Below are 21,563 nucleotides of genomic sequence, written 5' to 3' on the forward strand. Positions count from 1 at the left end.
TTATCAAGAGCCATTCATACATTTGTCATGCTAATTTCCCCTCAGGCTTATGTCACTTGTGAAATAAAAGTAAATAAACTGACTCGACTTAACATTTTATTTTAAGATTTAAGTTAAATGCTTGTAGAAGATAACTGGGGCAGGGTGACAGGCCATTAGCCTCTTGCTGTCTTGCTAGCTAAGTGCTTGCTAGGCCTCACCTAGCTCCACCTGCTACTTAATTGAAATCACTGTAGCGTATTGGTAAAAGTTACATATAATTGAGGGATTGCCTGTTTAGACTGCTTACCGTAAACCGATATCCACTGAGTCTCAGCTTGACACTCAACCCTTTGCTCTGGGCCGTGTAGCCTACACCATGCGCACTTTTGGAGCGCTCTCTCTCTCTCTCATGCTGCCGTAATCAGGTTACAAAATGAGCCGTCTCACTTTCGAGCAGCTTGACGAGCGGCGCACTGTTCCAAAAGTTGAACGTTACCCTTGTTGTTTGAACTGGGAGTTTCAGGTACGGACAAGGGGGACAGCTCTCCATTCCGACACACCTCCACTTCGACACCCTGCTGTTCTGAAACACCCCCACTTCGAAACACCGCTGTTACGACCCGGGGTCTGGAAAAATAGAAAAAATAGAAAACCCCGCTATTACGATGAATGGAAGTCTATTGTCGGAAAGGCGGGGTTTCGAAAAGGCGGGGTGTAACCACGGACAAGATGGCAACGCAGTGATAACCATAGGGTCATAACGGTCACTCGGAGCTCCAAAATTGTTTGTCAAAAATCTAAAGATTACATCACGGAGTGGAGGCTTCGTCCAACTTCAGGAATATGGCTTGTTATGTGATTGGAGAGGACAATACTCCTGTTGTTTAAGAGGCGAATGACGCTCTGATATTGTTTTGTTTACGTGTTAGCAGCCGTGCAGAGCAGATTAGCATTGGTGTGTTAGCATTTGTATGTTAGCCAGTAGCTAGATGAATTGACATGATGAATGCAAACTGTCTGGGAGGAAAGATAAAATACTAGCTTGCAGGGGAGACAATTAATATGTGCCTTTTTAATTTATTGAACACTGAACAGTCAAGAACCCATTTCATGTACAAAACAATAAAGAAACATGTTTTTTGTCAGTTTGATCAAAAAACAGAGTGACAAACTTTGTTTTAAATCAGTCCTCTGTTATAGAGAATACAAAATAATAAGCGAATTAGAACAAAAGGCATGACGTTCTAGTTATGTACAGTGAAATTAAAAACAAAAATTAACAAAAATGAATATGTATTTAACAGCATTACTGAGAAAAATATAATCTAGAAAACATATTTACAGTGGTACTTTAGTCAGGGTCACACCACAGAATATGATTAGCTTGCTATGCCTAGTTTGAGAAACAGAGTTTAGACCTGTGTTAAGTTAGGCTATGTATTGTGATAACTATGGATGGATAGTCACAGAGGCCAGTTAAAAGATGTACAATTAACACATACTATTTCAGTCTAGTACCTTTACCTGTGTCCTGTCCATTTGCTTAAAATCCATATCATAATTCTGGCTAGCTGATTTAGTTAGCTAACAGGACAAGATGGCTACTATGAAGAAGTTACTCCCATTTAAAGGATAACTCAACCAGACAGCTGAGTTTGACATGGATAAGTCTTAATAAACACTACAGACTGCATACGAGAGAAAAATGCTGTTGATGTCTCGATGGCGTCTCAAAGACAAAGTCCCTGTCTCCATGTCGATCTTAGAGTCGTCACTGAAGGGGCTAAGAAGAGGTGGACGAGGAGAAGGAGAAAGGAGAGAAGGGGAGGACAGAGGAGGTTGCTAGAGGAGGGGTGAGGAGCTGATCACTCCATGCTGGCTCGTCCAGGTTTATTTCAACAAATGGGTCCGTGGAGAAAATGGCTAACGAAAGGGGACAAATAAAGAGACAAGTACAACGATGAGATTGGAGATCCAAAGACGAAAATCAATACACTTTACTTTCTATTATTCCTTATTGATAATTGACTTCAAAGCTTCATTGGCTTTTTGGAAGCAAGAGAGCTCCATCAAACAACTCAAGTTTCTTGATTGGCACTTAGATCTTGTGTTTTACATATAAAATGTTAGTTTTCAAGACTTCCTATTTCTTTACCGGTCCTCACTACCTACAGTGTTGTCCAGGTTTTGCACATTCCAGCCTAAAAGACTTGCCGATTGATTTATAATTTGTGTCTTACATGGGTTGTTGTTGTTTTCGTTCTGCTGTGTCTCCACAGTAGCGTCAAAGATCAGGTCGGCGCTGCTCGGTGGCTCGGGTGTCTTGTCAGCTGGCTCGTCGTCGCCTGATGATGGGCTGGTGTTGCTGGGGGGTGAAGTCTCAACGCCGTTTGCTTCCGGCTGTGGATCTGGAGCTGAAGACCAAGTAAGGGAAGAGGTAAAAACAAAAAGGTAAGGAAGTGGACTGTCTCTGGATCAGATACTGATGGAGACATAAACTTAATTGTATTTTAAAATGTAGATACTGTATGTATGTATGTGTTAAACAATGTTTGTAAAGTTTCAAATTTTTGTATTTAAAATATCAGTGTAAATGAAGTTTACATTTGATGGTTTCTTTAGTCTCTGACTATTGAAATTGATGAAATTGGAGCGGTTAAAAAGTAGCTTCACCACATTGAGACAGTTAGATAAAGAAGTGATAATGATGATAATGAAGTGTCCTCTTCTTTGGAGATCAAAATATTGTCAGGGAAGTAAGGGAAGAGGTAAAAACAAACAGGTAAGGAAGTGGAGTTTCACCACAGTCATTGAAAACATGTTGATGTTGAAATAGAAGTTGCATTCAAGGACAGAAACGAAAGCTGAGGTGTTTAAAGTTCTCAGAGTGGTAGACATTAATGGAGAAGTCCCAGATTGAGAAGTCTTGCCAGGACTTTTTTGTTACTTCTTTCAGGAATGAGCAATTTTTACAATTTCTTATCAAGTAATATAGCCTACTTGTTGTGGTCCTTTAGCACCAAAATAAGTATTCAAATGTTTACCGTTTTCTCCATCAGAGTCTTTGTCCTCCAGCTGTGGACTCGTACCGTTGCTTACTGGTGGAGGTGAAAGATCACTGATGATCACATCATCATCTTTAGGAGCTGGTCGATCTGAGATACAATGCACACAAAAAGTCAGGATAGTCTTATAGTCTTACAGGGTCTTGTTAATTTGAATACAACTGCACACATAAACACAAACACACACCGAGGTCATCTAGGTAGACTTGTTCAAAGCCGGTGCCGGTGGGTTCATTGAAATGTCTCATGATGGGTTCTGGTCGCTGAAGATCAAACGAGTACGTCTGGACACACAGATGAGACAAGAGAGAAATAAAATATGGCACAAAAGAAAAATCAAATAACCAAAAATGATGTGTCCATCTCTACAACAACTTGTCCCCTCACCCTGGAGACTCTCCTGAGGAAGTAGAGGATGACACACAGGATGATGATCACCAGGATGATCAACACCAGAAGCACGTAACCTAGACGGAGATCGACACAGAGACAGAAATAATTGAAACAATCATAGTTCATAAATAATGACAAAATAATAGAAAGTAACCCTGTGTTTACTGTCACAACACAATCAACTGTGGTTAATTCCCTTCAGACACAGTCTGCAGCCATGGAAAATGCGTATGAAGGTTTAGAAACATCTGCAGATAAACCCTGAGGTCCTCCATGGTTTGGACTGCAGGTGTAAACCAGCCAATCAAGAAACACTGACCATATTTATAATGATAATGACCTCACAACCAGATTGAAAACATATAGCATATAAAAGTGCAGCTTTAGCGCCCTCTGCTGGCTCACACTGATTACTGCAGCTGTTTTACCTTAACCACTAGTGCATTCTGGGACATCAAACTTACTGTAAATTCACACTGAGAGCCTGAGTGGTTCATTTGGATTTCCTTCTAGATCTGATCATGAAGATACATTATCTTTTAAAATGTGTTTTTGAATCAAAATGTAATTTCAATTTTCAAGTTAGAAAAAAGAACGAGTGAATAATACCAAGGCACAGGGTGTGTACATATAGACAATAAATATTACTCAAAGGGACACTGAAAGACAAGACACACACAGAAAAGAAAATAACTTTAAAGTTAATTAAAAAATGGTTAAAGTGTATGTATAAAAAAAATACTAGTACGGGCAAAGGCATTGGGTGGCAACTTGCCAACATTAAAGCCACCCAAAATACAAGAGGAGAAGAGGAAAAAAGAAAGAAACAAAGAAAGAAAGAAAGAATGGAGTCAACTCATTCCAATTTCCATGCCGGTACCACCACAGCAATTTCATACAACCGTCAAAACGGTGGAATAATTTATGCACATTTATGCAAATTTGCTCATGTTAACAAAGAATTTCAAAAAACTTGTAATACATTTTTTGTTTGTCTTAATGTAAGTAATCAACTCAGTAATTTTCATGGAGATAACTAAAGGTTAAAAATGTTACCCTATCCACGTGAAAAAAATCTTTTATATGTGTATAAATGGGATATGTTTGGGTCTGTTTCTAAACTTTCCCCTAATGGGATTCTTCGGGGCTTTTTTTTTCCCTCACTCAGGACATGTTGAGAATACAAACTCAGTTGAGTTTGCTTCTGTTGCAATTTGTTTAACATTGACCCATTTTTTGGCCTAAAATTACTGGACTAATTAGCACTACTGCACATAAGTTAAAAAAAAACAAATGATGATAATAATAGAAAAACGTCCTTACCCCAGGATGAACCACCACCAGTATCACTGTCTTGAATTGTTCCTAAAACAGACAGTTCATACAGTATACGTCAACATTTCTCTGTTCACGCCCTCTGGTGGACATCAGGAGCAAAATACATTTACAAACTAAGGTGTTTTCATGTTTCTCAGAGTCCATCAAATCTCCCAAACCCTCTTCAGGTTATAGACTAAAGCTCTGACATGAAAACAGAGCAGACTGGATATTATTGATTAGGCTTGTCAGTGGGAAGGAACGAGTAAGTAGAAGATTCCTGCAGAACAACATAATACAAATACACCTCCCTCTCCTTCCCTGGGTTTTTGTCAGGATTTACATTATTTCTTCACAAAGGTTTTATCCATCTGACCAGACAGTCAGAGTGGAATAGGGCTGAAACTAATGATTATTTTCATGCTTAATTAATCTGTTGATTAATTGATTAGTTGTTTGGTCAATACAATATTAAAAAATGTTGAAAAATGTCAATAAGTGTTTCTCAAACCACAAGATGACGTCCTCAAATCCCTTGTTTTGTCCACAAACCAAAGAGATACTCAGTTTATTGTCATAAAGGTACAAAGAAACCAGAAATATTCATATTTAAGAAGCTGAAATCAGAGAATTTGAACTTTTTTTTTCTTTAAAAACTACTCCAACTGATTATTCGATTATCAAAATAATTGACGATTAATTTATCGATTATTGTTTGATTAATCGATTAATTATTGCAGCTCTATTTTTGACATTTTGAAATAATCTAGAGAACTTTTTTACTTAAAAAAAACTACTCAAACCGATTATTTGATTATCAAAATAATTGACGATTAATTTAATAATCAATTATTGTTCAATGAATCAATTAACTCTTGCAGCTCTAGTTTGGACAGCAAGATCAATCAATATCCTAATCAGCTCAATATTAACACAACAGCTATTTACTTCATACAGAAACAATATTTATTTTCCTATGCGAGCACTGCAGTGTCCGTCTTTATGCAGACGATACTGTCATCTATGTCTCCAAGTTACAGTCGACTTTTGACAAACTTCCCTCCTATTTTGGGGGGTTCTTCATTTTAAATGTCATTGTTTGCTCTTGAAAAACATTTTTTTCCAACCACCTGGGTGTATATGTGCAAAAGTGACCCACCGGCCGTTGGGCGTGTGTGTGTGTGAGAATGTGTTTGTTTGATGGTTTGTCAGTGCATGCGTTTGTGTATCCACCGGTACAATACGAGCACATGGTGGTTGTGGTCTGACACACAGGAAGACGAGCTGAGGCACGAAGCTCGTCCAACTGCCTTCTGCATCTGTGACTGATCTGTCGGGTACCTGGCGATGCTGCGCTGCCCGTTGTCGCCGTAGAAACCGCCTCACCGTCATCCCCGGTGGTGGTTCTGGCCGGGGTCGTAGCAGGAGTCCCTGTGCCGCTGCCACCTCCCACTGTTGTGTTGGACAAACTCTCATTGTCAACGCCCGTCTTTGTGTTTTCAACAGAGAGAGAGAGAGAGAGAGAGGTTACAGTTACTATTCAGAAATATGTTGATTTTCTTTTTCTCTAACTAAATAAAACTCACTGACCTGTTGTTTCTTATTCATATAAACCTGACTGGAGTGGTGTTATTCAGTCAGGTCCAGCTGTAGTGCTCTAATTGTTTCAGATTAATTCTGTTTTTGACTTGGACTGCAACTAACGATTATTTTCATTATCAATTATTGATTGATTGATTGATTGATTGATTGATTGATTGATTGATTGATTGATTGATTGATTGATTGATTCAATTCATTGTCATTACACATGTTAAAAAACAAGGCAACGAAATGCAATTTGTATCCAACCAGAGTGCATATGCAGTATAATAAAAACAAAAACATACATACAAAGTGCATGGGGATTATTAATATATGTTTTTTTTTCCTATACAGATGTGCTATATAAATACAGTAGTGCATTGAGTATGAATACAGTAGTGCAGTGATTAATCTGACGATTATTTAAACGATTAATTGGTGTTTCCCAAACCACAAGACTAAGCCCTCAAATGTCTTGTTTTGTCCACAAACCAAAGAGATACTCAGTTTATTGTTGTAACAGAACAAAGAAACCAGAAATATTCACATTTAAGAAGCTGAAATCAGAAAATGTGAACTTTTTTTTTCTTAAAAAACTACTCCAACCAAGGGGGCAGTTGTCAGTCTGAGAAGTGAAGCTCACTTCCGCGTTCAAAAAACTGCAATCCCCTCGAATTCCTCTGGGGGCTGGTGTCAGAAGGGAGCATTCCCCATAGACCCCCATGTTAAAATCGCCGACTTTACATCCTCAGTAAACATGTTAAAAGCCTGGTGTCAGAACGTTTTTTCGTCTCAATCGATAGTTTCTACCCCCGCACACACTCTGAGGGGGGTGAATTTTTTTTTAACTCTACCGTTTGACTGTTATTAGGTTAAAATTCTGGCCAATTAGGGCGCGGAAACGTTGAGTGACAGGTCCGAGCAGCTCCGTGGACAGCTGCTTCGAGGCCAGTGGGCGGGTTCTCGGCCGGCCAATCCAACATGGCGCTGTTCAGGCCGCCATATTTGAGTCACAAAAACGACTCCCCAAAACCAATGGGGGACGTCACGGACGCTACGTCCATTCTTTTTACAGTCTATGACTCCAACTGATTATTGGATTATCAAAATAGCTGACCATTAATTTATCGATTATTATTTGATTAATCGATTAATTATTGCAGTTCTATATTTGACATTTAGAAATAATCTATGCAATAACTCATTTTATTTGCGGTTCCTGTCGACCCACGATGCTCAGCTTCACGTAAAGTTAAGATATTATTGTTACTGATGTGAGGTTTCAGGTCTCAGGTGCAGAGGTACGACTCTGTGAGGAAGTCGTCTCAGGTTGGTTCTTACCACATTGTCTGCTGTTGCATTCATTGAGTCGGGGCTGTCAAAGAGTCGAGGGGCCGGTGGTGCCGTGGTGGTGGTGGTGTTGTTATTTTCAGTTTGATTGAGTCTCGGCCCTGAGCCTCCAGGTGCAGCAGCAGGGGCCTCGGTGGCCACGGGGGCCGGGGGGGCCGGGGGGGTCGGGGGGGTCGGGGTGACTGTGTCAGAAGTAGAGGAAACACACACTCAGTCAGCCAGAGGTTTTCTAAACGGCAGTACACGATAGATGCAGGAAGTGGGCACTGTCGCTATGGCTACAACTCATGTCATGTGCTAGTGATGGTGATGGGGTGGCACGGTATAGCACAGCTTTGCAACACAGTGCAGCACAAACACAACCCTGTAGTGGACAGTGTGATTGGTCGTTGGGGTAGGACCAATCACAGCTCATTTCAGAATCCCTGTCTGATCACTGATTGGTTAACGGAACAAGCTGCTGCTGCATTGTCCCGCCCACTGAACACATCAATCCAGAGTCCCATTAGAAGAAGAGAGAGTTATGTAGGCCTATGTTTTCAAAAATCAGATTGTGAGGAAATCACTTCACATGTGTCCTCTTAAAGTTTACAGTCTCATGATCGTTAGTTGTTTAGTTATTTATCTAGGTCTTTATTGTTCTTTATGATGTGTATTTTGAATTTTTTTCTAGTCTGGATAAAGTTTTGTACAGAGTAATATCACCAAAAGATTAGACTCTAGAGTGGACAGTGTTTCAGTTGTAGCAGTCAGAGGCAGAGGGCCAGTGAGGGATCAGAGCTGATCCACAGTGAGTATGTAGATGAGGTGTGTGCTGGTACCGTACCCTGGCTGTCATTGGTGGGGGGTGAATCATCAGCTCGTCCTCTGGAAATCGTAGAAACTGTCAGAACTGAAACAGACGGAGAGAGAAACATTAAAACAATGACGTTTAAGGGCACAACTTAGCAAGCATTTGTACTATTTAGCCACATCATATTGTACCCATACCTATTTTTGTCTATTATACTGATGCTACCTATGTTTTGTGCAAAAAAACGTGAAAAATAAAGTTTAAAAAAACAATGATGTTTGTGCTGAAAACGCTGAACTTAACCTTTAACATAAAGTCCAGGGGCGAACGTTAACAATGAGAGGCGTCATGTAGCTGTTACTTAAACCACACAGAGCTGCTGCTGCTGCTGCTGCTGCTGCTGCTGCAACACATCTTCATATGTGTGAAGACGTTGGTGTGAAAACAGCAGGACAGAAACAAGACCATACTGTAACAAAGTGCATTAATCATATACTTTAGATATTCATTATTGACCTCTGACCTTTGATAATAATGTTTGTCACTGGACTGAAGCTCATTCATCCGTCTAAATACAGACAATAAACAAAGTCAACTTTACAGTTTCATATTTTTGTCACTGAATTGACCTTATTTTTTAAAGATTTGTGATTGTGATGTGACAACAGTTTTCTTAAATAGTGATGAGGGAATATTCACTGTGTTCAGGAACATGTTCAGTATCATGTTCTTTTTAAGGTGGAATAATCAAGGTTGTGTTTCTAAACTGCTCGGATAAAAAGAAAACAAGCATGTGGTTTTTCGTCATTTTCACTAAAACTGCGGCATTGTGTGTTTCTACTACTTCCTGTACAAAGACGTCAGGTATCCCATGTCCTTGGATGAACCTTAACGTACACACAAGTGCAGATTTAAGACATGAACATAATAATAATAATAATACAAATTCTAACACTGATAACACGTCTTTGTGAGTGTTGGGGGCTGAATCATTTGCAGAAGTTTGATCAGAGGAGTGAAACCAACAACTCACCCAACTGACGAGAAAACAAACTGTGAGTAAAGGCGGGAGCTCTGATCTGAGGACAGATTTAATCTTCCTCTTCTGCTTTTTTTTTTTTTTACTATAAATAAATCTCAACTCTTCAACTTTTTAGAAACACTCAGCACTCAGCACTGAAATCAAACAACACGAGTTAGTAAAAGTTAGTTTTGAGCTGCTGAGCTGAACTCACCGAGGAAACAGAGTCGACTCCACTTCATCATGATTTACTTTCCTTTGTCAGATTTTACTTCCTTAAAGATGGGGGACGATCATCGGCTGCACTTTCTCTTGAATTTTCTATATTTTGTTCCTTTTTCTGCGGCGCCGTGGCTTCACCTCGTCTCTCTGAGCTCAGCTTTGTTCTCTCTCGCTTCCTCTCTCCACCTGCTCTCTATCTTTCAGTGTCTCGCAACCTTTCCTCCCCACTCGCTCTCGCTTGCTCTCTCTCTTCCTACCTCTGCAGCTCTCTCGCTTTTTCTTTTTCACTGCTTAGTCTCAGTACATATGGCATAAGAGCCACAGACACGAGAACCACGTTGAAAATGTAACTTTAACCAACAAAATTAAACTCAACGGTAGAAAACTAAAAGCACTAAACACAGAAAAAGTCACCACCAACATCATTTGGGACAAATTTTGGGGGGAAATCAACACATTTGAAGAAAGGCCGCCTCACACTGGTGTCTCTTGTCCTGGGAAACTAAAGCTCCAATGGACCGGTCCTTCAGATGTCAAAATATCCCAAGATTCATTGAAAATAACAAGGCAGCAATTACTGTAACACAACAAAGCTGAAGTTCGGCCTTGGTGGTCTACAGAGGTCCAGACCTTCATAGACGTGGTCCTCTACATGATGCAGAGACTGAACCGTTGTTCTGTTTGTGTCTTCGCTTATTTTATTTCATGCACTTTGCAGCAAAAGCCTGATTTCTGACCATCAGGCTTTAGTTTCACCTCCTCAAATCAGTGACTCTTATAAACAGTTTGAATCATATATAATTATTTCTTTAAGAATGTATAAGTCTATAGCCAAAGTATTTAGACAGGAACAGACTAGAGGCTGAGAATGCTGCAGCTCGCCATGATATTTGCTGATCTTTAGACGTTGCAGCAGCAGTTTTGGGGGAAACCCCGACTTTGTTTCAATGCAGCTATAAAGGCCAGGCACCTGAAGGCATCGTTTTACTGTAACAGTGGAGAAACTCAGCTGGCCTGCAGAGAGCTGCAACCTGACCCCCATCCAACTTCCCAGGACTAAACCTCTGCAGCCCGGGTCTAAAACAAAAAAAATCTGACCCCAGATGATAATGAATAATGCCCATTGTTTTGGTTCAAAATCGGTCCACATTGGCCAATGAGATATATCCCTTTGTCTTCTTCACCAACCTGTCTCTCCGCCCACAAAATGCTATACATTATCTTTTTACATTTTCCTGTCTAGCCCCTGTGTTTCTCAACAACTCGCCCCCCATGGCCTCTCTCTCTCTCTCTCTCTCTCTCTATACTACACTCTCTATGTCTCTCTACCCTCTAAATGTCTCTCAGTATCAGTCAGTAACCAGGAACTGAGTCATCGACCGCAGCTCGAGCTCCGTATAACACAGGATGCTGCTTCAGTCTTTACTTCAGCAGCTGGAACCGGCCTCATGCTATAGTTCTCACATTGTCACGTTTGAAGCCGCAGAACAGATAAAACTTCACCAACAACATGGAGCTCTGTCAAATTCACTTTAAAACTACAAAATGGCAGATGGACTTTAAAAGCTCTCCAGATTTTGGGGCTCAAGTTGTCATTTTAGAGAATATGCTTTTGGTTTTAGCGCTTGGTATTTTAGAAATGTGTCAGAAATGTGTCAACAAACCACAGACAATAGAAGTATTGGTTGGCTAATGCACCTACACACGCATCTTTTTTCTTTTAGGTCACAGCTGGTCAAAGTGCAGCTAAATATATTGCTGCATACATTGTGTAACAGTACATATTGACACACTTAACTAAGGTCAGATCACACATAAAACCTCAGAGACATTTTTTTTAATCAAAGACAGAGTTAGAGATAAAGAGTGACATCATCTGCAAACAGAAACACGACAATAACTTTAGAATTTAAACTTCACAATCCAATGAAACAGGTTATAAAAGTTTACAGTGTATTTATTTATGGTTACAGGCTTCAACATCAGGTCCTCACAATGATACAGTTGCATTTCAACATGCTACGATGCACAGGACAAGGAGAAAATGGATGAGGTCGGGGCAGTTGAGGTTGGCTCTGGACAAGGGTGTCGGGTCGCTGGCGGTGTTGACTGTAGGTACAGAGAAGGAAAGAGATGTAACCCCACTATATGTAGTATAGTATGCAGCTTATTGTGGGACAGACTGAGGTTACCTGGGGTTGAGTCATCGTGATCTCCCCATGGAATTGCAAAATTGTCAGGTAAGAATACATATAAATCAGTGTCATTTGATGAATAATAATCCCAGTATATGTCATTATCATCATCATCATCATCATCATATCCTCCTGATAAAACGAGTGCAGCAGCTACAGGGATATAAAAAAAGAAGAATTAAAAGTTGGTAAAATTACAACAACGCACTGCGTGACATGTATTATATTGCCACATTACATAGTTAATCTCTTTGAAATGTTTGCACCAATTAGCATCATACAAGCAGGGCCGTTGTATAGGGGAGAAAGGTGATGATAACTCTAGGGGCCCAGCGCCCAGTGGGGCCCATAAAAAACCCCAGTAGTCTAATCTTTGTATGACTGATTTATTCTGCGTAAGACCCTGACTAATACTCATAGTACACTGTAAAAACTCAACATCTAGTCAAAATTAATCTCTTTCCACTTAAAATAAGACTCATTACCTAAAAATTAACTTGTTTTTAGATCATTTTCACTTAAATTCACAATAGATAGAAAAATTTGCCAGTGAAAGTAAGTTTTTTGTGCTTCTAATAAGGAAGAAAACCTTGCTCCACTATCAGATTTTTTCTACTTATTCCAAGTGAAAATCTGCTTGAAAGAAGTTAAAAGTGTCTAAAAACAAGCTACTTTTAATATGATGTGTCTTATTTTAAGTATAATGAGATTTGTTTTGACTAGAAATTACATTTTGACTAGAAATAAGACAAATATTCTTGCTCAGATACTTGAGTTTTTGCAGTGTAATGCTACATTAGCATCAAAACAAAGAAGGCTAAATAAAAAACAATAATACATACGTAGTCTAAGAAAAAAAAAGGAAAAGTTAGGGGGAGGGGCCCACTTTAGTATTCTTTAAGGGGGCCCAGAATTCCTAGCAACGGCCCTGCATACAAGGGAAGGAGTCACCGGCAGCGACTGTTTTGATATCAATCAGGAATTTAATTCTTCCCCAATTGTGGTTTGTTGTTATTTTGTTTCCTCTTTGACACTCTGCTACCACATCTTTGATGGTTCATTCACTCTCTGCTAAGTTTTCATTTGAATATCGAAAGCATCTACCAGTGTACTCACACCCCATCTGGTGCCAGACGATGCAAAAAAATAAAATAAAAAAATTGTCGAGAAACGAAGCAGGTAGTGAAAGACAAACTCACCGAGAGCCCACATCAGCAGATAAACCTTCATCCTTGTCGTCGTCGTCTTCTCCTTCTCCAACAAATACCAGTTTTTGCGGAAACTCGCTAAAGTTTCTCCAATTGACTTAAACGTCTCCTCTCAAACTCACCGAGACAATCTGTCTACTGAAACAGGAACTAGCCGACCACATCAACAGACTTGTTCACTCACTGTACTGTCAATTTATTCCACTTAGACAATGTGGCCCCGCCAGCTTTCAGAGCAGAGTGTACCACAGGAAAACAGGTAACAAGAGTAAGTAAGGGTCGACTTGGAGCTGTGATGACTACGAGAGTGAGCCGAGCCTGTCAGTGTGTGTGGGGGGGGTAAGGCTTTGAATGTTGGCCAGTCCAGTTGTGGGGTGATGGACTTAAGCCATGAATCAGTTATTTGGAGGAGCTAGCTAAGATGTTGACATGAATCTGGTGAATATGTTCACTGTTCACTGTAAACCCACTTCTAATTGTAACCAAGTCAAGTTCACTGCCCAGGTTTGGAGCAAGCACCATGAAGTAGCTACATCAGGGGTGAGACGCCTGGATCCACTTTCAAAGACTTTCACGCCATCTCAAGTTGGGATATTGTGGCAAGGTGCAGAGGGCCCGGGCGGGGATTGAACCCACACCTCCCTGGTAAGAGTCATGTGCGCTTGCCACTTGGCCAAAGGGACATCCCCGTGGCCAAGCAGCCAGGGCGCATGATCAATTGGGGGCATAGTGACAGGAACCTCAACTGTCACAATATGATAACATATGATTTCATGGTCATCTAGCCATCTAGGTCATCTAGCCATTTTTTTAAACATTGATCTAATGCTAACCCTTATGGCATTTTACCTTTTATAATCTACTACTCCATTCATTAATCCATCAGTCAGAAGTTAGGTTTAGGCCCCCATTACAAACAAAAAAAACACCCATGGGCCACCATGCCACCGGCTCAACAAGTTTTCTGGGAAACCCTGAAAAGTAGGTATTTGGTATCCCTGACTGATGCATCGACACATAGCAGCTCATTTAGGTCACAGCTGGTTAGAGTGCAACTAATTTACTTATGCTAACAGTACACCTTGACACACTAAAGAAGACTTATGATAGATGAAAGAGACTGTTCTGAGGCCCTTGAAGAGAGAGGCATAAAGATTTGTGGATGCAGACTTTTAATCAGAGACAGAATTAGAGATGTAAAGTGACTTCATCTGCAGAAAGAAACAACGCAATCATTTTAGAATTTAAACTTTAGAATATAATGAAGCAGATTATGGAAACTGACAGTGCATGCATGGTTACAGGTTCAACTTCAGGTCCTCGCAACAAAGATGATACAGTTGCATGTTAAAATGCTAACATGCACAGAACAAGGAGAACATAGCTGAGGCAGGGGTAGTTGACGTTGGCTCTGGACAAGGGTGTGGAGTCAGTGTAGTCTGTAGAGAGAGATATGTAAATATGTTTTCCCTAATTATATGTAGTACATGCATTGTACAGTAGTTCACTGTAGGGCAGACTGGGGTTATTGGAGCCACTGTTACCTCCCTAAAGTGATAAGAGGGAATTTTTGGTAAAACTCACTATAAAATAATAATAATAATAATAATAATAATAATAATAATAATAATAATAATCATCATCATAAAAAACTCACCAGAATAATTTTCAGATGAAGAATTTAAGTAATCTAATAATTTCATGTAATCATCATCATCATCATCGGATCCTCCTGATAACACAAGTGCAGCAGCTACAGGGATATAAACACAGGCAGATAAATGAAAAGATATGTTAAGATAGGTTATGACTACGTGTTACAGAGTTAATCTCTTTAAAAGTTTTGCACCAATCAGCATTATGTGATATAATGTCATATTTAGTTGTTTTCTCTTCATCACTTTGCTACTGAATCACGCAATAGATGGTTCATCCACTCTGCTTAGTCTTCTTTAAAATTTTGAAACCTTACCGTACCATCTAGTGTACCACACCCCAGTAAATATGTTTACATGTTTTGGCTAAAACTAAGCAGGTAGTGAAACACAGACTCACCGAGAACCCACATCAACAGATAAACCTTCATCCTCGCCGTCTTTTTCACCTCCTATCTTCTTCTTCTTCTCCTTCTTCTCCTCCAAATGCCAGTCGAAGGAGTTTGAGAAGGACTTTCTCTAACTGACCAACTTAAAAATCTCCTCTCACACTCACAGAGACGATCTGTCTACTGAAACCGGAACCAGCCGACTACACCATCAAGCAGCTGGTTAAAATTAACAAGTCACAAAACCAACTTGTGCAGAATGTGTTGCAGAAAGTAGCTGGCCGTCGATTCAGAGCCTCAAGTATGGGGTGAAATTACTGCCATAACTCCACAAACCCGCAAAGCATGTTTTCTCTCGCTGGACGCCGGCGTTGTTGTGGTGTACCGGGCTCCAAAGTGGGTGGAAGAGGCTAAAACCCAGTGCTACACCCAGCTGCTTTCCCTGGAGCAGCTGGGGGAGAATCGTACTTCCGGCTATCAGCTGTGCCGTGACATAGGCCTACTGACTCAGCAGCACCACCTGTTGTTGTGGAGTGCGAATTACAGGTCTGGCTGTGAGTGCAAGTGTGTGGATCAGCGCGGAGGGTGGAATATTACTGCCAAAAGTCACGTGACAGTTCCATAGTTGTAGAATTGTGTTTGTAGTTGTAGAATTGTAGTTGTAGTTGTAGAATTGTAGTTGTAGTTGTAGAGTTGGGCCCTGTCCCAATATCCGCACTTCCGCCCTAAGGTCTTCCTTGAAGTGTGCATTTCTGGAAAGCGCACTTAGGGGTGTAAGTGCGCAAGGGACCGATTCAATTAAGAGCGGAATTGGGACGCTTCTGACACGTCACGTGTTACGTCATTTCTGTGTTGGTTCATTGTGAGACGATTGTGAGACATGGAGGCTGCAGTGGCGCTGCTCGCTGAGTGCTTGGTGGTGATGCGACATCACCAAGAGCTATTAAGGAGAATTAGGAGTCGCAGGAGAAGAAGATATCTTCACCTCACCCAGCTGTTGATGCTGATGCCTGATCAACAGGTAAATTAACTTTATTGTATCCTACCTTTTAAAGTTAACTGTTAATGTGACCAGCGCTATTTTGAAAAAAAAATCTGTTAACGTTATAACCTGTTGACACGGAGTTTGGCGAGGATATATTGAGATATTACTCAAATTATGAAGTAATGTGAACTGTAGCTACTGGGTCATAAAAGGGTGTAGTCCTGAGAAAATGAATGATACATTGTTTCATTATTCAACTCATATTTGTTTTCACTGCGGTCCATGTTGCCAGCGCTTTTATTAACGGCTGGATAACGTTGGACACTATTTTTTTTTAATTATGTTAACGTTATTCCTATTGAAAAAGAGTGTGGGTACGTTATACTGTGATATTATTCAAATTATAAAATGATGATGTGAACTCTACTGGGTGTTTTCCTTTCATGAAATGATTGATTGTGAGGGCCAAACGCAGAGGATGTTGTTATGATGCTGTGTGAAGCCCTTTGAGACAAACAGTATATAGCCTAGCTACTAGCCTTGTCTTGCCTTGCCTAAAACCAAAAATAATTAATTCCTCATTTTACACTGCAAATGATAGATGAGTTGAGCTGCCAGACAAATTATTTTTATTTTATTTATTAATTATTTACTATTATTATGTTTTCCCTTCAAGGTTAAATAAAGTAGCTATATCTTATCTTATCTGTAATATATTGAGCAATTAAATGAAGAAATACTTGTAATCTGTGTTTTAAAAACTGTTTTTTAATTTGTTTTTTGTATTTTTAAGGTTGGAAGAATGATCAGATATGCCAGGCTGAATCGCACCATGCCTGTGCTTCAGGTTTACTTTGATGTAGAGAGAGACCTCCGACCTGACTACCGCTTATCCAGAAGATCCATGAGGGGCCTGATGGATGTTCTCCGCAGGGACCAGGACCATGGCTGGGGATATCATTTAGAGGTTCTTATATTTGTGTATTGGATTGCCCACGGACTGTCCTACAGAGTCACCTCCCGAGCTTTCTCTGTGCCAAAGTCCACCGTTATGCCGTGTTGTACATAGAATCGCCAGGAAAATCATGGACATTACAGAAAAAGTAATTCATTATCCAAATCATGATGAACTTGAGGAAACTGGCCAGAGATTTGGACGCTTAGCTCGCCATGCTGCATTTGAGAAGGCTGTAGGAGCAATTGACGGATGTCACATACGCATCAAACCACCCAATCATGGCAAGGAAGACTACTTTAACTACAAGCAGTTCTACTCTATACAAATGCAAGCTGTCTGTGACTCCAGTGGACGCTTTCTTAATATCTTTGTTGGTTTCCCCGGTTCGGTTCATGACACCCGTGTTACTGAAGAACAGCCCACTGTATGTGAATGCTGAGTACCCCCCACCTGGTTTTGTTCTCCTCGGTGATGGAGGATATCCATGCATACAGTCTCCCATAACAATCATCACACCCTTCAAACACCCACTTCAGGGAAGGGTCGAAGAGCGGTTCAATCACTGTCATTCACGTGCTCGTTCCATTGTGGAAAGAGCATTTGGCATGATGAAAGCACGCTGGAGGGTAACGCTGTTCAAAGCCTTGGAGGTGAAAGTTGGCTTTTGCACAGAGGTGGTCACTGCCTGTGCTTTCTTGCACAATGTGTGTCTGACTCATGGTGATGTACTGGAACCAGAGCCAGCTGATGATGCCCCCCCACCACCACCACTACCACCAGCAGCAGATCCTGGACAGGAGACAAATGGCAACCTGCTGCGGGCGAGGATCGCTGCTCATGTGTCCGCACCCATTCACGTTCAGGAACAACTTCATGAACATGACTACACTAGAACGTAAAAACCATAGCTTAACTATTTATTGCCATGTGTCTATGTAACTATACTGTTCATTTATTTTCTTGTTAACATGCCTTGAAGCTTATGGTTCAATAAGGAATATTATTTTCTTTCTATGCTAAATGAAAATTGTCTTATTGCTATATTAACTAATGTTTCTATATACTGTTCACTAATTGTACTGTAAATTTATTTTCTTATGAACATGCCTTGAAGCTGATGTTTCAGTAAGGATTTTTTTTTTTCTATGTTAAATGCAAATTGTCTTATTTATATCAATACTGTACACTGATGTCTCTGTTTACTTGCACTGTCAACTGATGAAAAAACTTTTTTTTTTACGTGATTCAGTAACGAAAAGAAGAATTCTTAATGCAAAAAAATACTTTATTTACCTAATACATATCACAAAAAAAAGAAAAAAATCACTTGTCTGTCATGTTTTTCACCAACTGTCCAAAGAGATCCAGCATCCTATCCATCTGTTGCTGTGACCTCTCCACCCACACACTTTCTCTCTCAGCCTCGTCCCGCTGTCTACTCTCTTGTCTCTCACAGTAGTCTTTCATAAAATCAAATGAGTCTTGACTCCTCTTCCTCTTTTTCATTCCAACTCCAGCTGCAGATTCTGTCTGTTCAGGGGCCTGCATGTCAGAGGTCTCTGCTGAGTCGGTTTCCTCTGCCTCTGTGAAGGACCCAGCTTCCTCCACAACCTCAGGTGAAGGTGACTGGGGCCTCCTTACATTATGTGGCCCGGATGAGAAAAGACTGACCGGCCTTACGGACGGCCTCTGCCCAATGGCCTCATGCATAGCTGCATAAAAAATCCAATTTGCTGCCGTTACCTCTCCCTCATCTGTCCCTGACCCTGTTTTGGGGAGTGTTAAGTCCTATGTAGCATTAGGGGAAATTAAAAAGAAAGAAAGAAAGAAAAAATGTCATTTACATTCCTGACGTCTAGTGGTATCACTCATACTAATCAAACATTACAAAAGAGATTACCTTGTACTTTTTCTTAAGGTTTTCCCACTTTTTTTTGCACTGCTGTGGGGACAGCTTTCCCTCCAGCCCCATGATTTTGATAATTTCACTGGAAAACACAGTTTCCTCCATTAAATAATTGTACTGTTACATCAGGCCTGCATACTTTTTTGCTCATGTATGGTCATATGATAACTTACTCATATCCCTGGGTAGAGGCGTTTCTGTGCCCTGTGAAGAGCCTGTCATTCTCTGCCCTGAACTTGCCCTGAAAGGTCATCTCGTCGGTCCCTATGTGAAAATAAAAGCAAAACAGTTAATTTTGTCGTGTGTTATGCCATGTAAGCATGCCACAGCTTCACATGATTCATCTCTCTCTCTCTCTCTCTCTCTCTCTCTCTTCTGATAAGCTTTGTTTGCACTTAACCTCCCTCTGCAACCTGTTGTATAGATCTAGTCCCCCTTCGTGAGTGAGATAATGCATAATATGTGACGGATTGACGGGAAAAAAAGGCATCTTCCTTTAGATCTATTTTATGTTTTTATTCCATTTTCCATTTCTAACGGACAGAGCCTCCTTAACGTGTTTAACGTTAAACACAACGGACAAACTTCCGATCGTAAAAAATAATCAATAATCACTTTGTTAAAAGTCTACGGCACAAGCCACAAGACATAAGACATCAGCGGTCCTAAAAGCTGACAGGACATGATGGATTAAGAGGAAATAACAGCGGAGGTGGAAAAAAAACGCAACATTTTATGATACAATACATCCGTTTTACAAAACAATAACAGAGAAAAGGCTGACAAAACCCGGTTCTGTATTGAATACCAGTTTACACTTGAGGAAATACGTTTTACATATATTTATAGATGCCAATTCTGATCAAAAACACTTTATACTTACACTTTACAAGCATTTTCTTTTCCATCGCTCCGCTACTCTCGGCTTCAGATCTCACCGGCTTCAGATCTCCAAGGCAACAGACGCTTTGCCGTTCGAAACGTCACGACACGATATGAATTATGGGAAACTGCCTTCAGCGAAGTGCGGTCTGATGGCCACTTCAGGGAGGGGTGCATGAAGGGCGCAATACGGCACCCTTGATGAACCACATTAGAGAATTGGGACACCCTACGGTCTTCCACCCTCAGCGTGAACGCGCATTTGAGGGGCACAAGGGCGGAAGTGCGGATATTGGGACAGGGCCTTGTAGTTGTAGTTGTAGAATTGTAGTTGTAGTTGTAGAGTTGTAGTTGTAGTTGTAGAGTTGTAGTTGTAGTTGTAGAATTGTAGTTGTAGTTGTAGAATTGTGTTTTTATACTTGAAGGATTTTTTTTCTTTTACTTGAAGAAATATGTTTTTTGTTTCTGAAGCATGGTGTATTTATTCAATAGGTGCATTTCTTATTTGTGAAACAAAATGCATTAGTTTGTGAATTATGTTTTGTATTTGCAAAACACACTGAGTTTGTTTGTGAATCGTTGGGCGTGAGTAAAACATGCTTTGCAGGTTTGTGGAGTTATGGCAGTAATTTCACCCCATACTCAAGGGTCAAACTGTGTTTTATACACTAATGCAAATGGGTGCTAAGCATCAGGGAACATTTGTTACAACATAAGATTTGTTTCTTGAATATTTTAGAGATTGAAATCTTGAGAAAATACAGGAAGCATCTTAGATAACGATCTTTCATTAAACTTTCAAAGACTCGTCAATGACAGGTTGGCGGTTGGGTTCCTTCAGACTGTTGCAACTCTTGTGTTTTATTGTTGTATTTTTGTTACGTATGCTCAAGTTTGCTTGTTTGTTTTTTTTGCACAGCTGCCACACTCATGTTATCAAGAGGATCAAATGGACAATACAAAGAGGTTGATGATGATGATTGGAGAGCCGAGTCTGTAACGATGAATCAGGGTTAGGGATGAATCAGTCAGAAGACGCGAGCGATAGACTTGAAAAAGTAGCTTGAAACGCTTGTATCGCGCCGAATTTTCCAACTTTATCAGCGCCGCTTCAGACGCTCCATTGGCGCCGCCTGATATTAAATTGCGTGTTATCGCGCCATTTACATCGATTTTACAATGTTGCCACTCAATTCGCATCTATCGCGTTTGGTGTGAACGCCCCATAAAGGTCGACCTTGGGCTGTGATGACTATGAGAGTGAGCCGAGCCTGCTAGTGGTCACGTGACCAGGACTGGCAGATTGCAGCAGGTTGAAGTGTGGCCAGGGCAAGGCCTTGAATGTTGACCAGTCCAGTCCAGTTGTGGGCCGATGGACTGAAGCCATGAATCAGTCGTTTGGAGAAGCTAGCTAAGATGACTGGCTATGTTGACATGAATCTGGTAAATATATGCTACTGTAACTATATTCGCTGTAAACCCATTCATAATTGTAACCAATTCAAGTTCACTGCAAGTACCATGAAGTAGCTACATCAGAGATGAGACGCCTGGATCCACTTTCAAAGACTTTCACGCCATCTCAAGTTGGGATATGATAACAAATGATTACATGGTCATATTTTCAAATTTCCAGTCAATTTTTAACATTGATCTAA

General features: G+C 40.4%; 1 protein-coding gene across 1 annotated transcript; it reads right to left on the reverse strand.

Annotated features, from left to right (window-relative positions):
* Positions 1 to 1,184: 1,184 nt before the first annotated feature.
* Positions 1,185 to 9,925, reverse strand: LOC146968653 (uncharacterized). Its single transcript, XM_085759019.1, has 10 exons — positions 9,720 to 9,925; positions 8,518 to 8,583; positions 7,683 to 7,873; positions 6,099 to 6,246; positions 4,764 to 4,805; positions 3,435 to 3,514; positions 3,235 to 3,331; positions 3,027 to 3,137; positions 2,223 to 2,396; positions 1,185 to 1,905 (listed from the first exon to the last, which is right to left on the reverse strand). The coding sequence occupies exons 1-10, from the start codon at positions 9,748 to 9,750 to the stop codon at positions 1,766 to 1,768; spliced, it is 1,080 nt and encodes a 359-aa protein (XP_085615145.1). The 5' UTR covers positions 9,751 to 9,925; the 3' UTR covers positions 1,185 to 1,765.
* Positions 9,926 to 21,563: the final 11,638 nt, after the last annotated feature.

This window comes from Trachurus japonicus, chromosome 18, assembly GCF_045865225.1.
Source record: "Trachurus japonicus isolate A0001 chromosome 18, Traja_1.0".
Lineage (NCBI taxonomy): Eukaryota > Metazoa > Chordata > Actinopteri > Carangiformes > Carangidae > Trachurus > Trachurus japonicus.

Excerpts from the sequence above, each read along its gene's own strand:
- LOC146968653 (XM_085759019.1), bottom strand. The coding sequence starts at position 9,750 with ATGATGAAGTGGAGTCGACTCTGTTTCCTCG. Across the intron at positions 7,874-8,517 it reads CCCCACCAATGACAGCCAGG|TCACCCCGACCCCCCCGACC; the intron begins GTACGGTACCAG and ends CTTCTGACACAG. Across the intron at positions 4,806-6,098 it reads GGGCAGCGCAGCATCGCCAG|GAACAATTCAAGACAGTGAT; the intron begins GTACCCGACAGA and ends TGTCTGTTTTAG.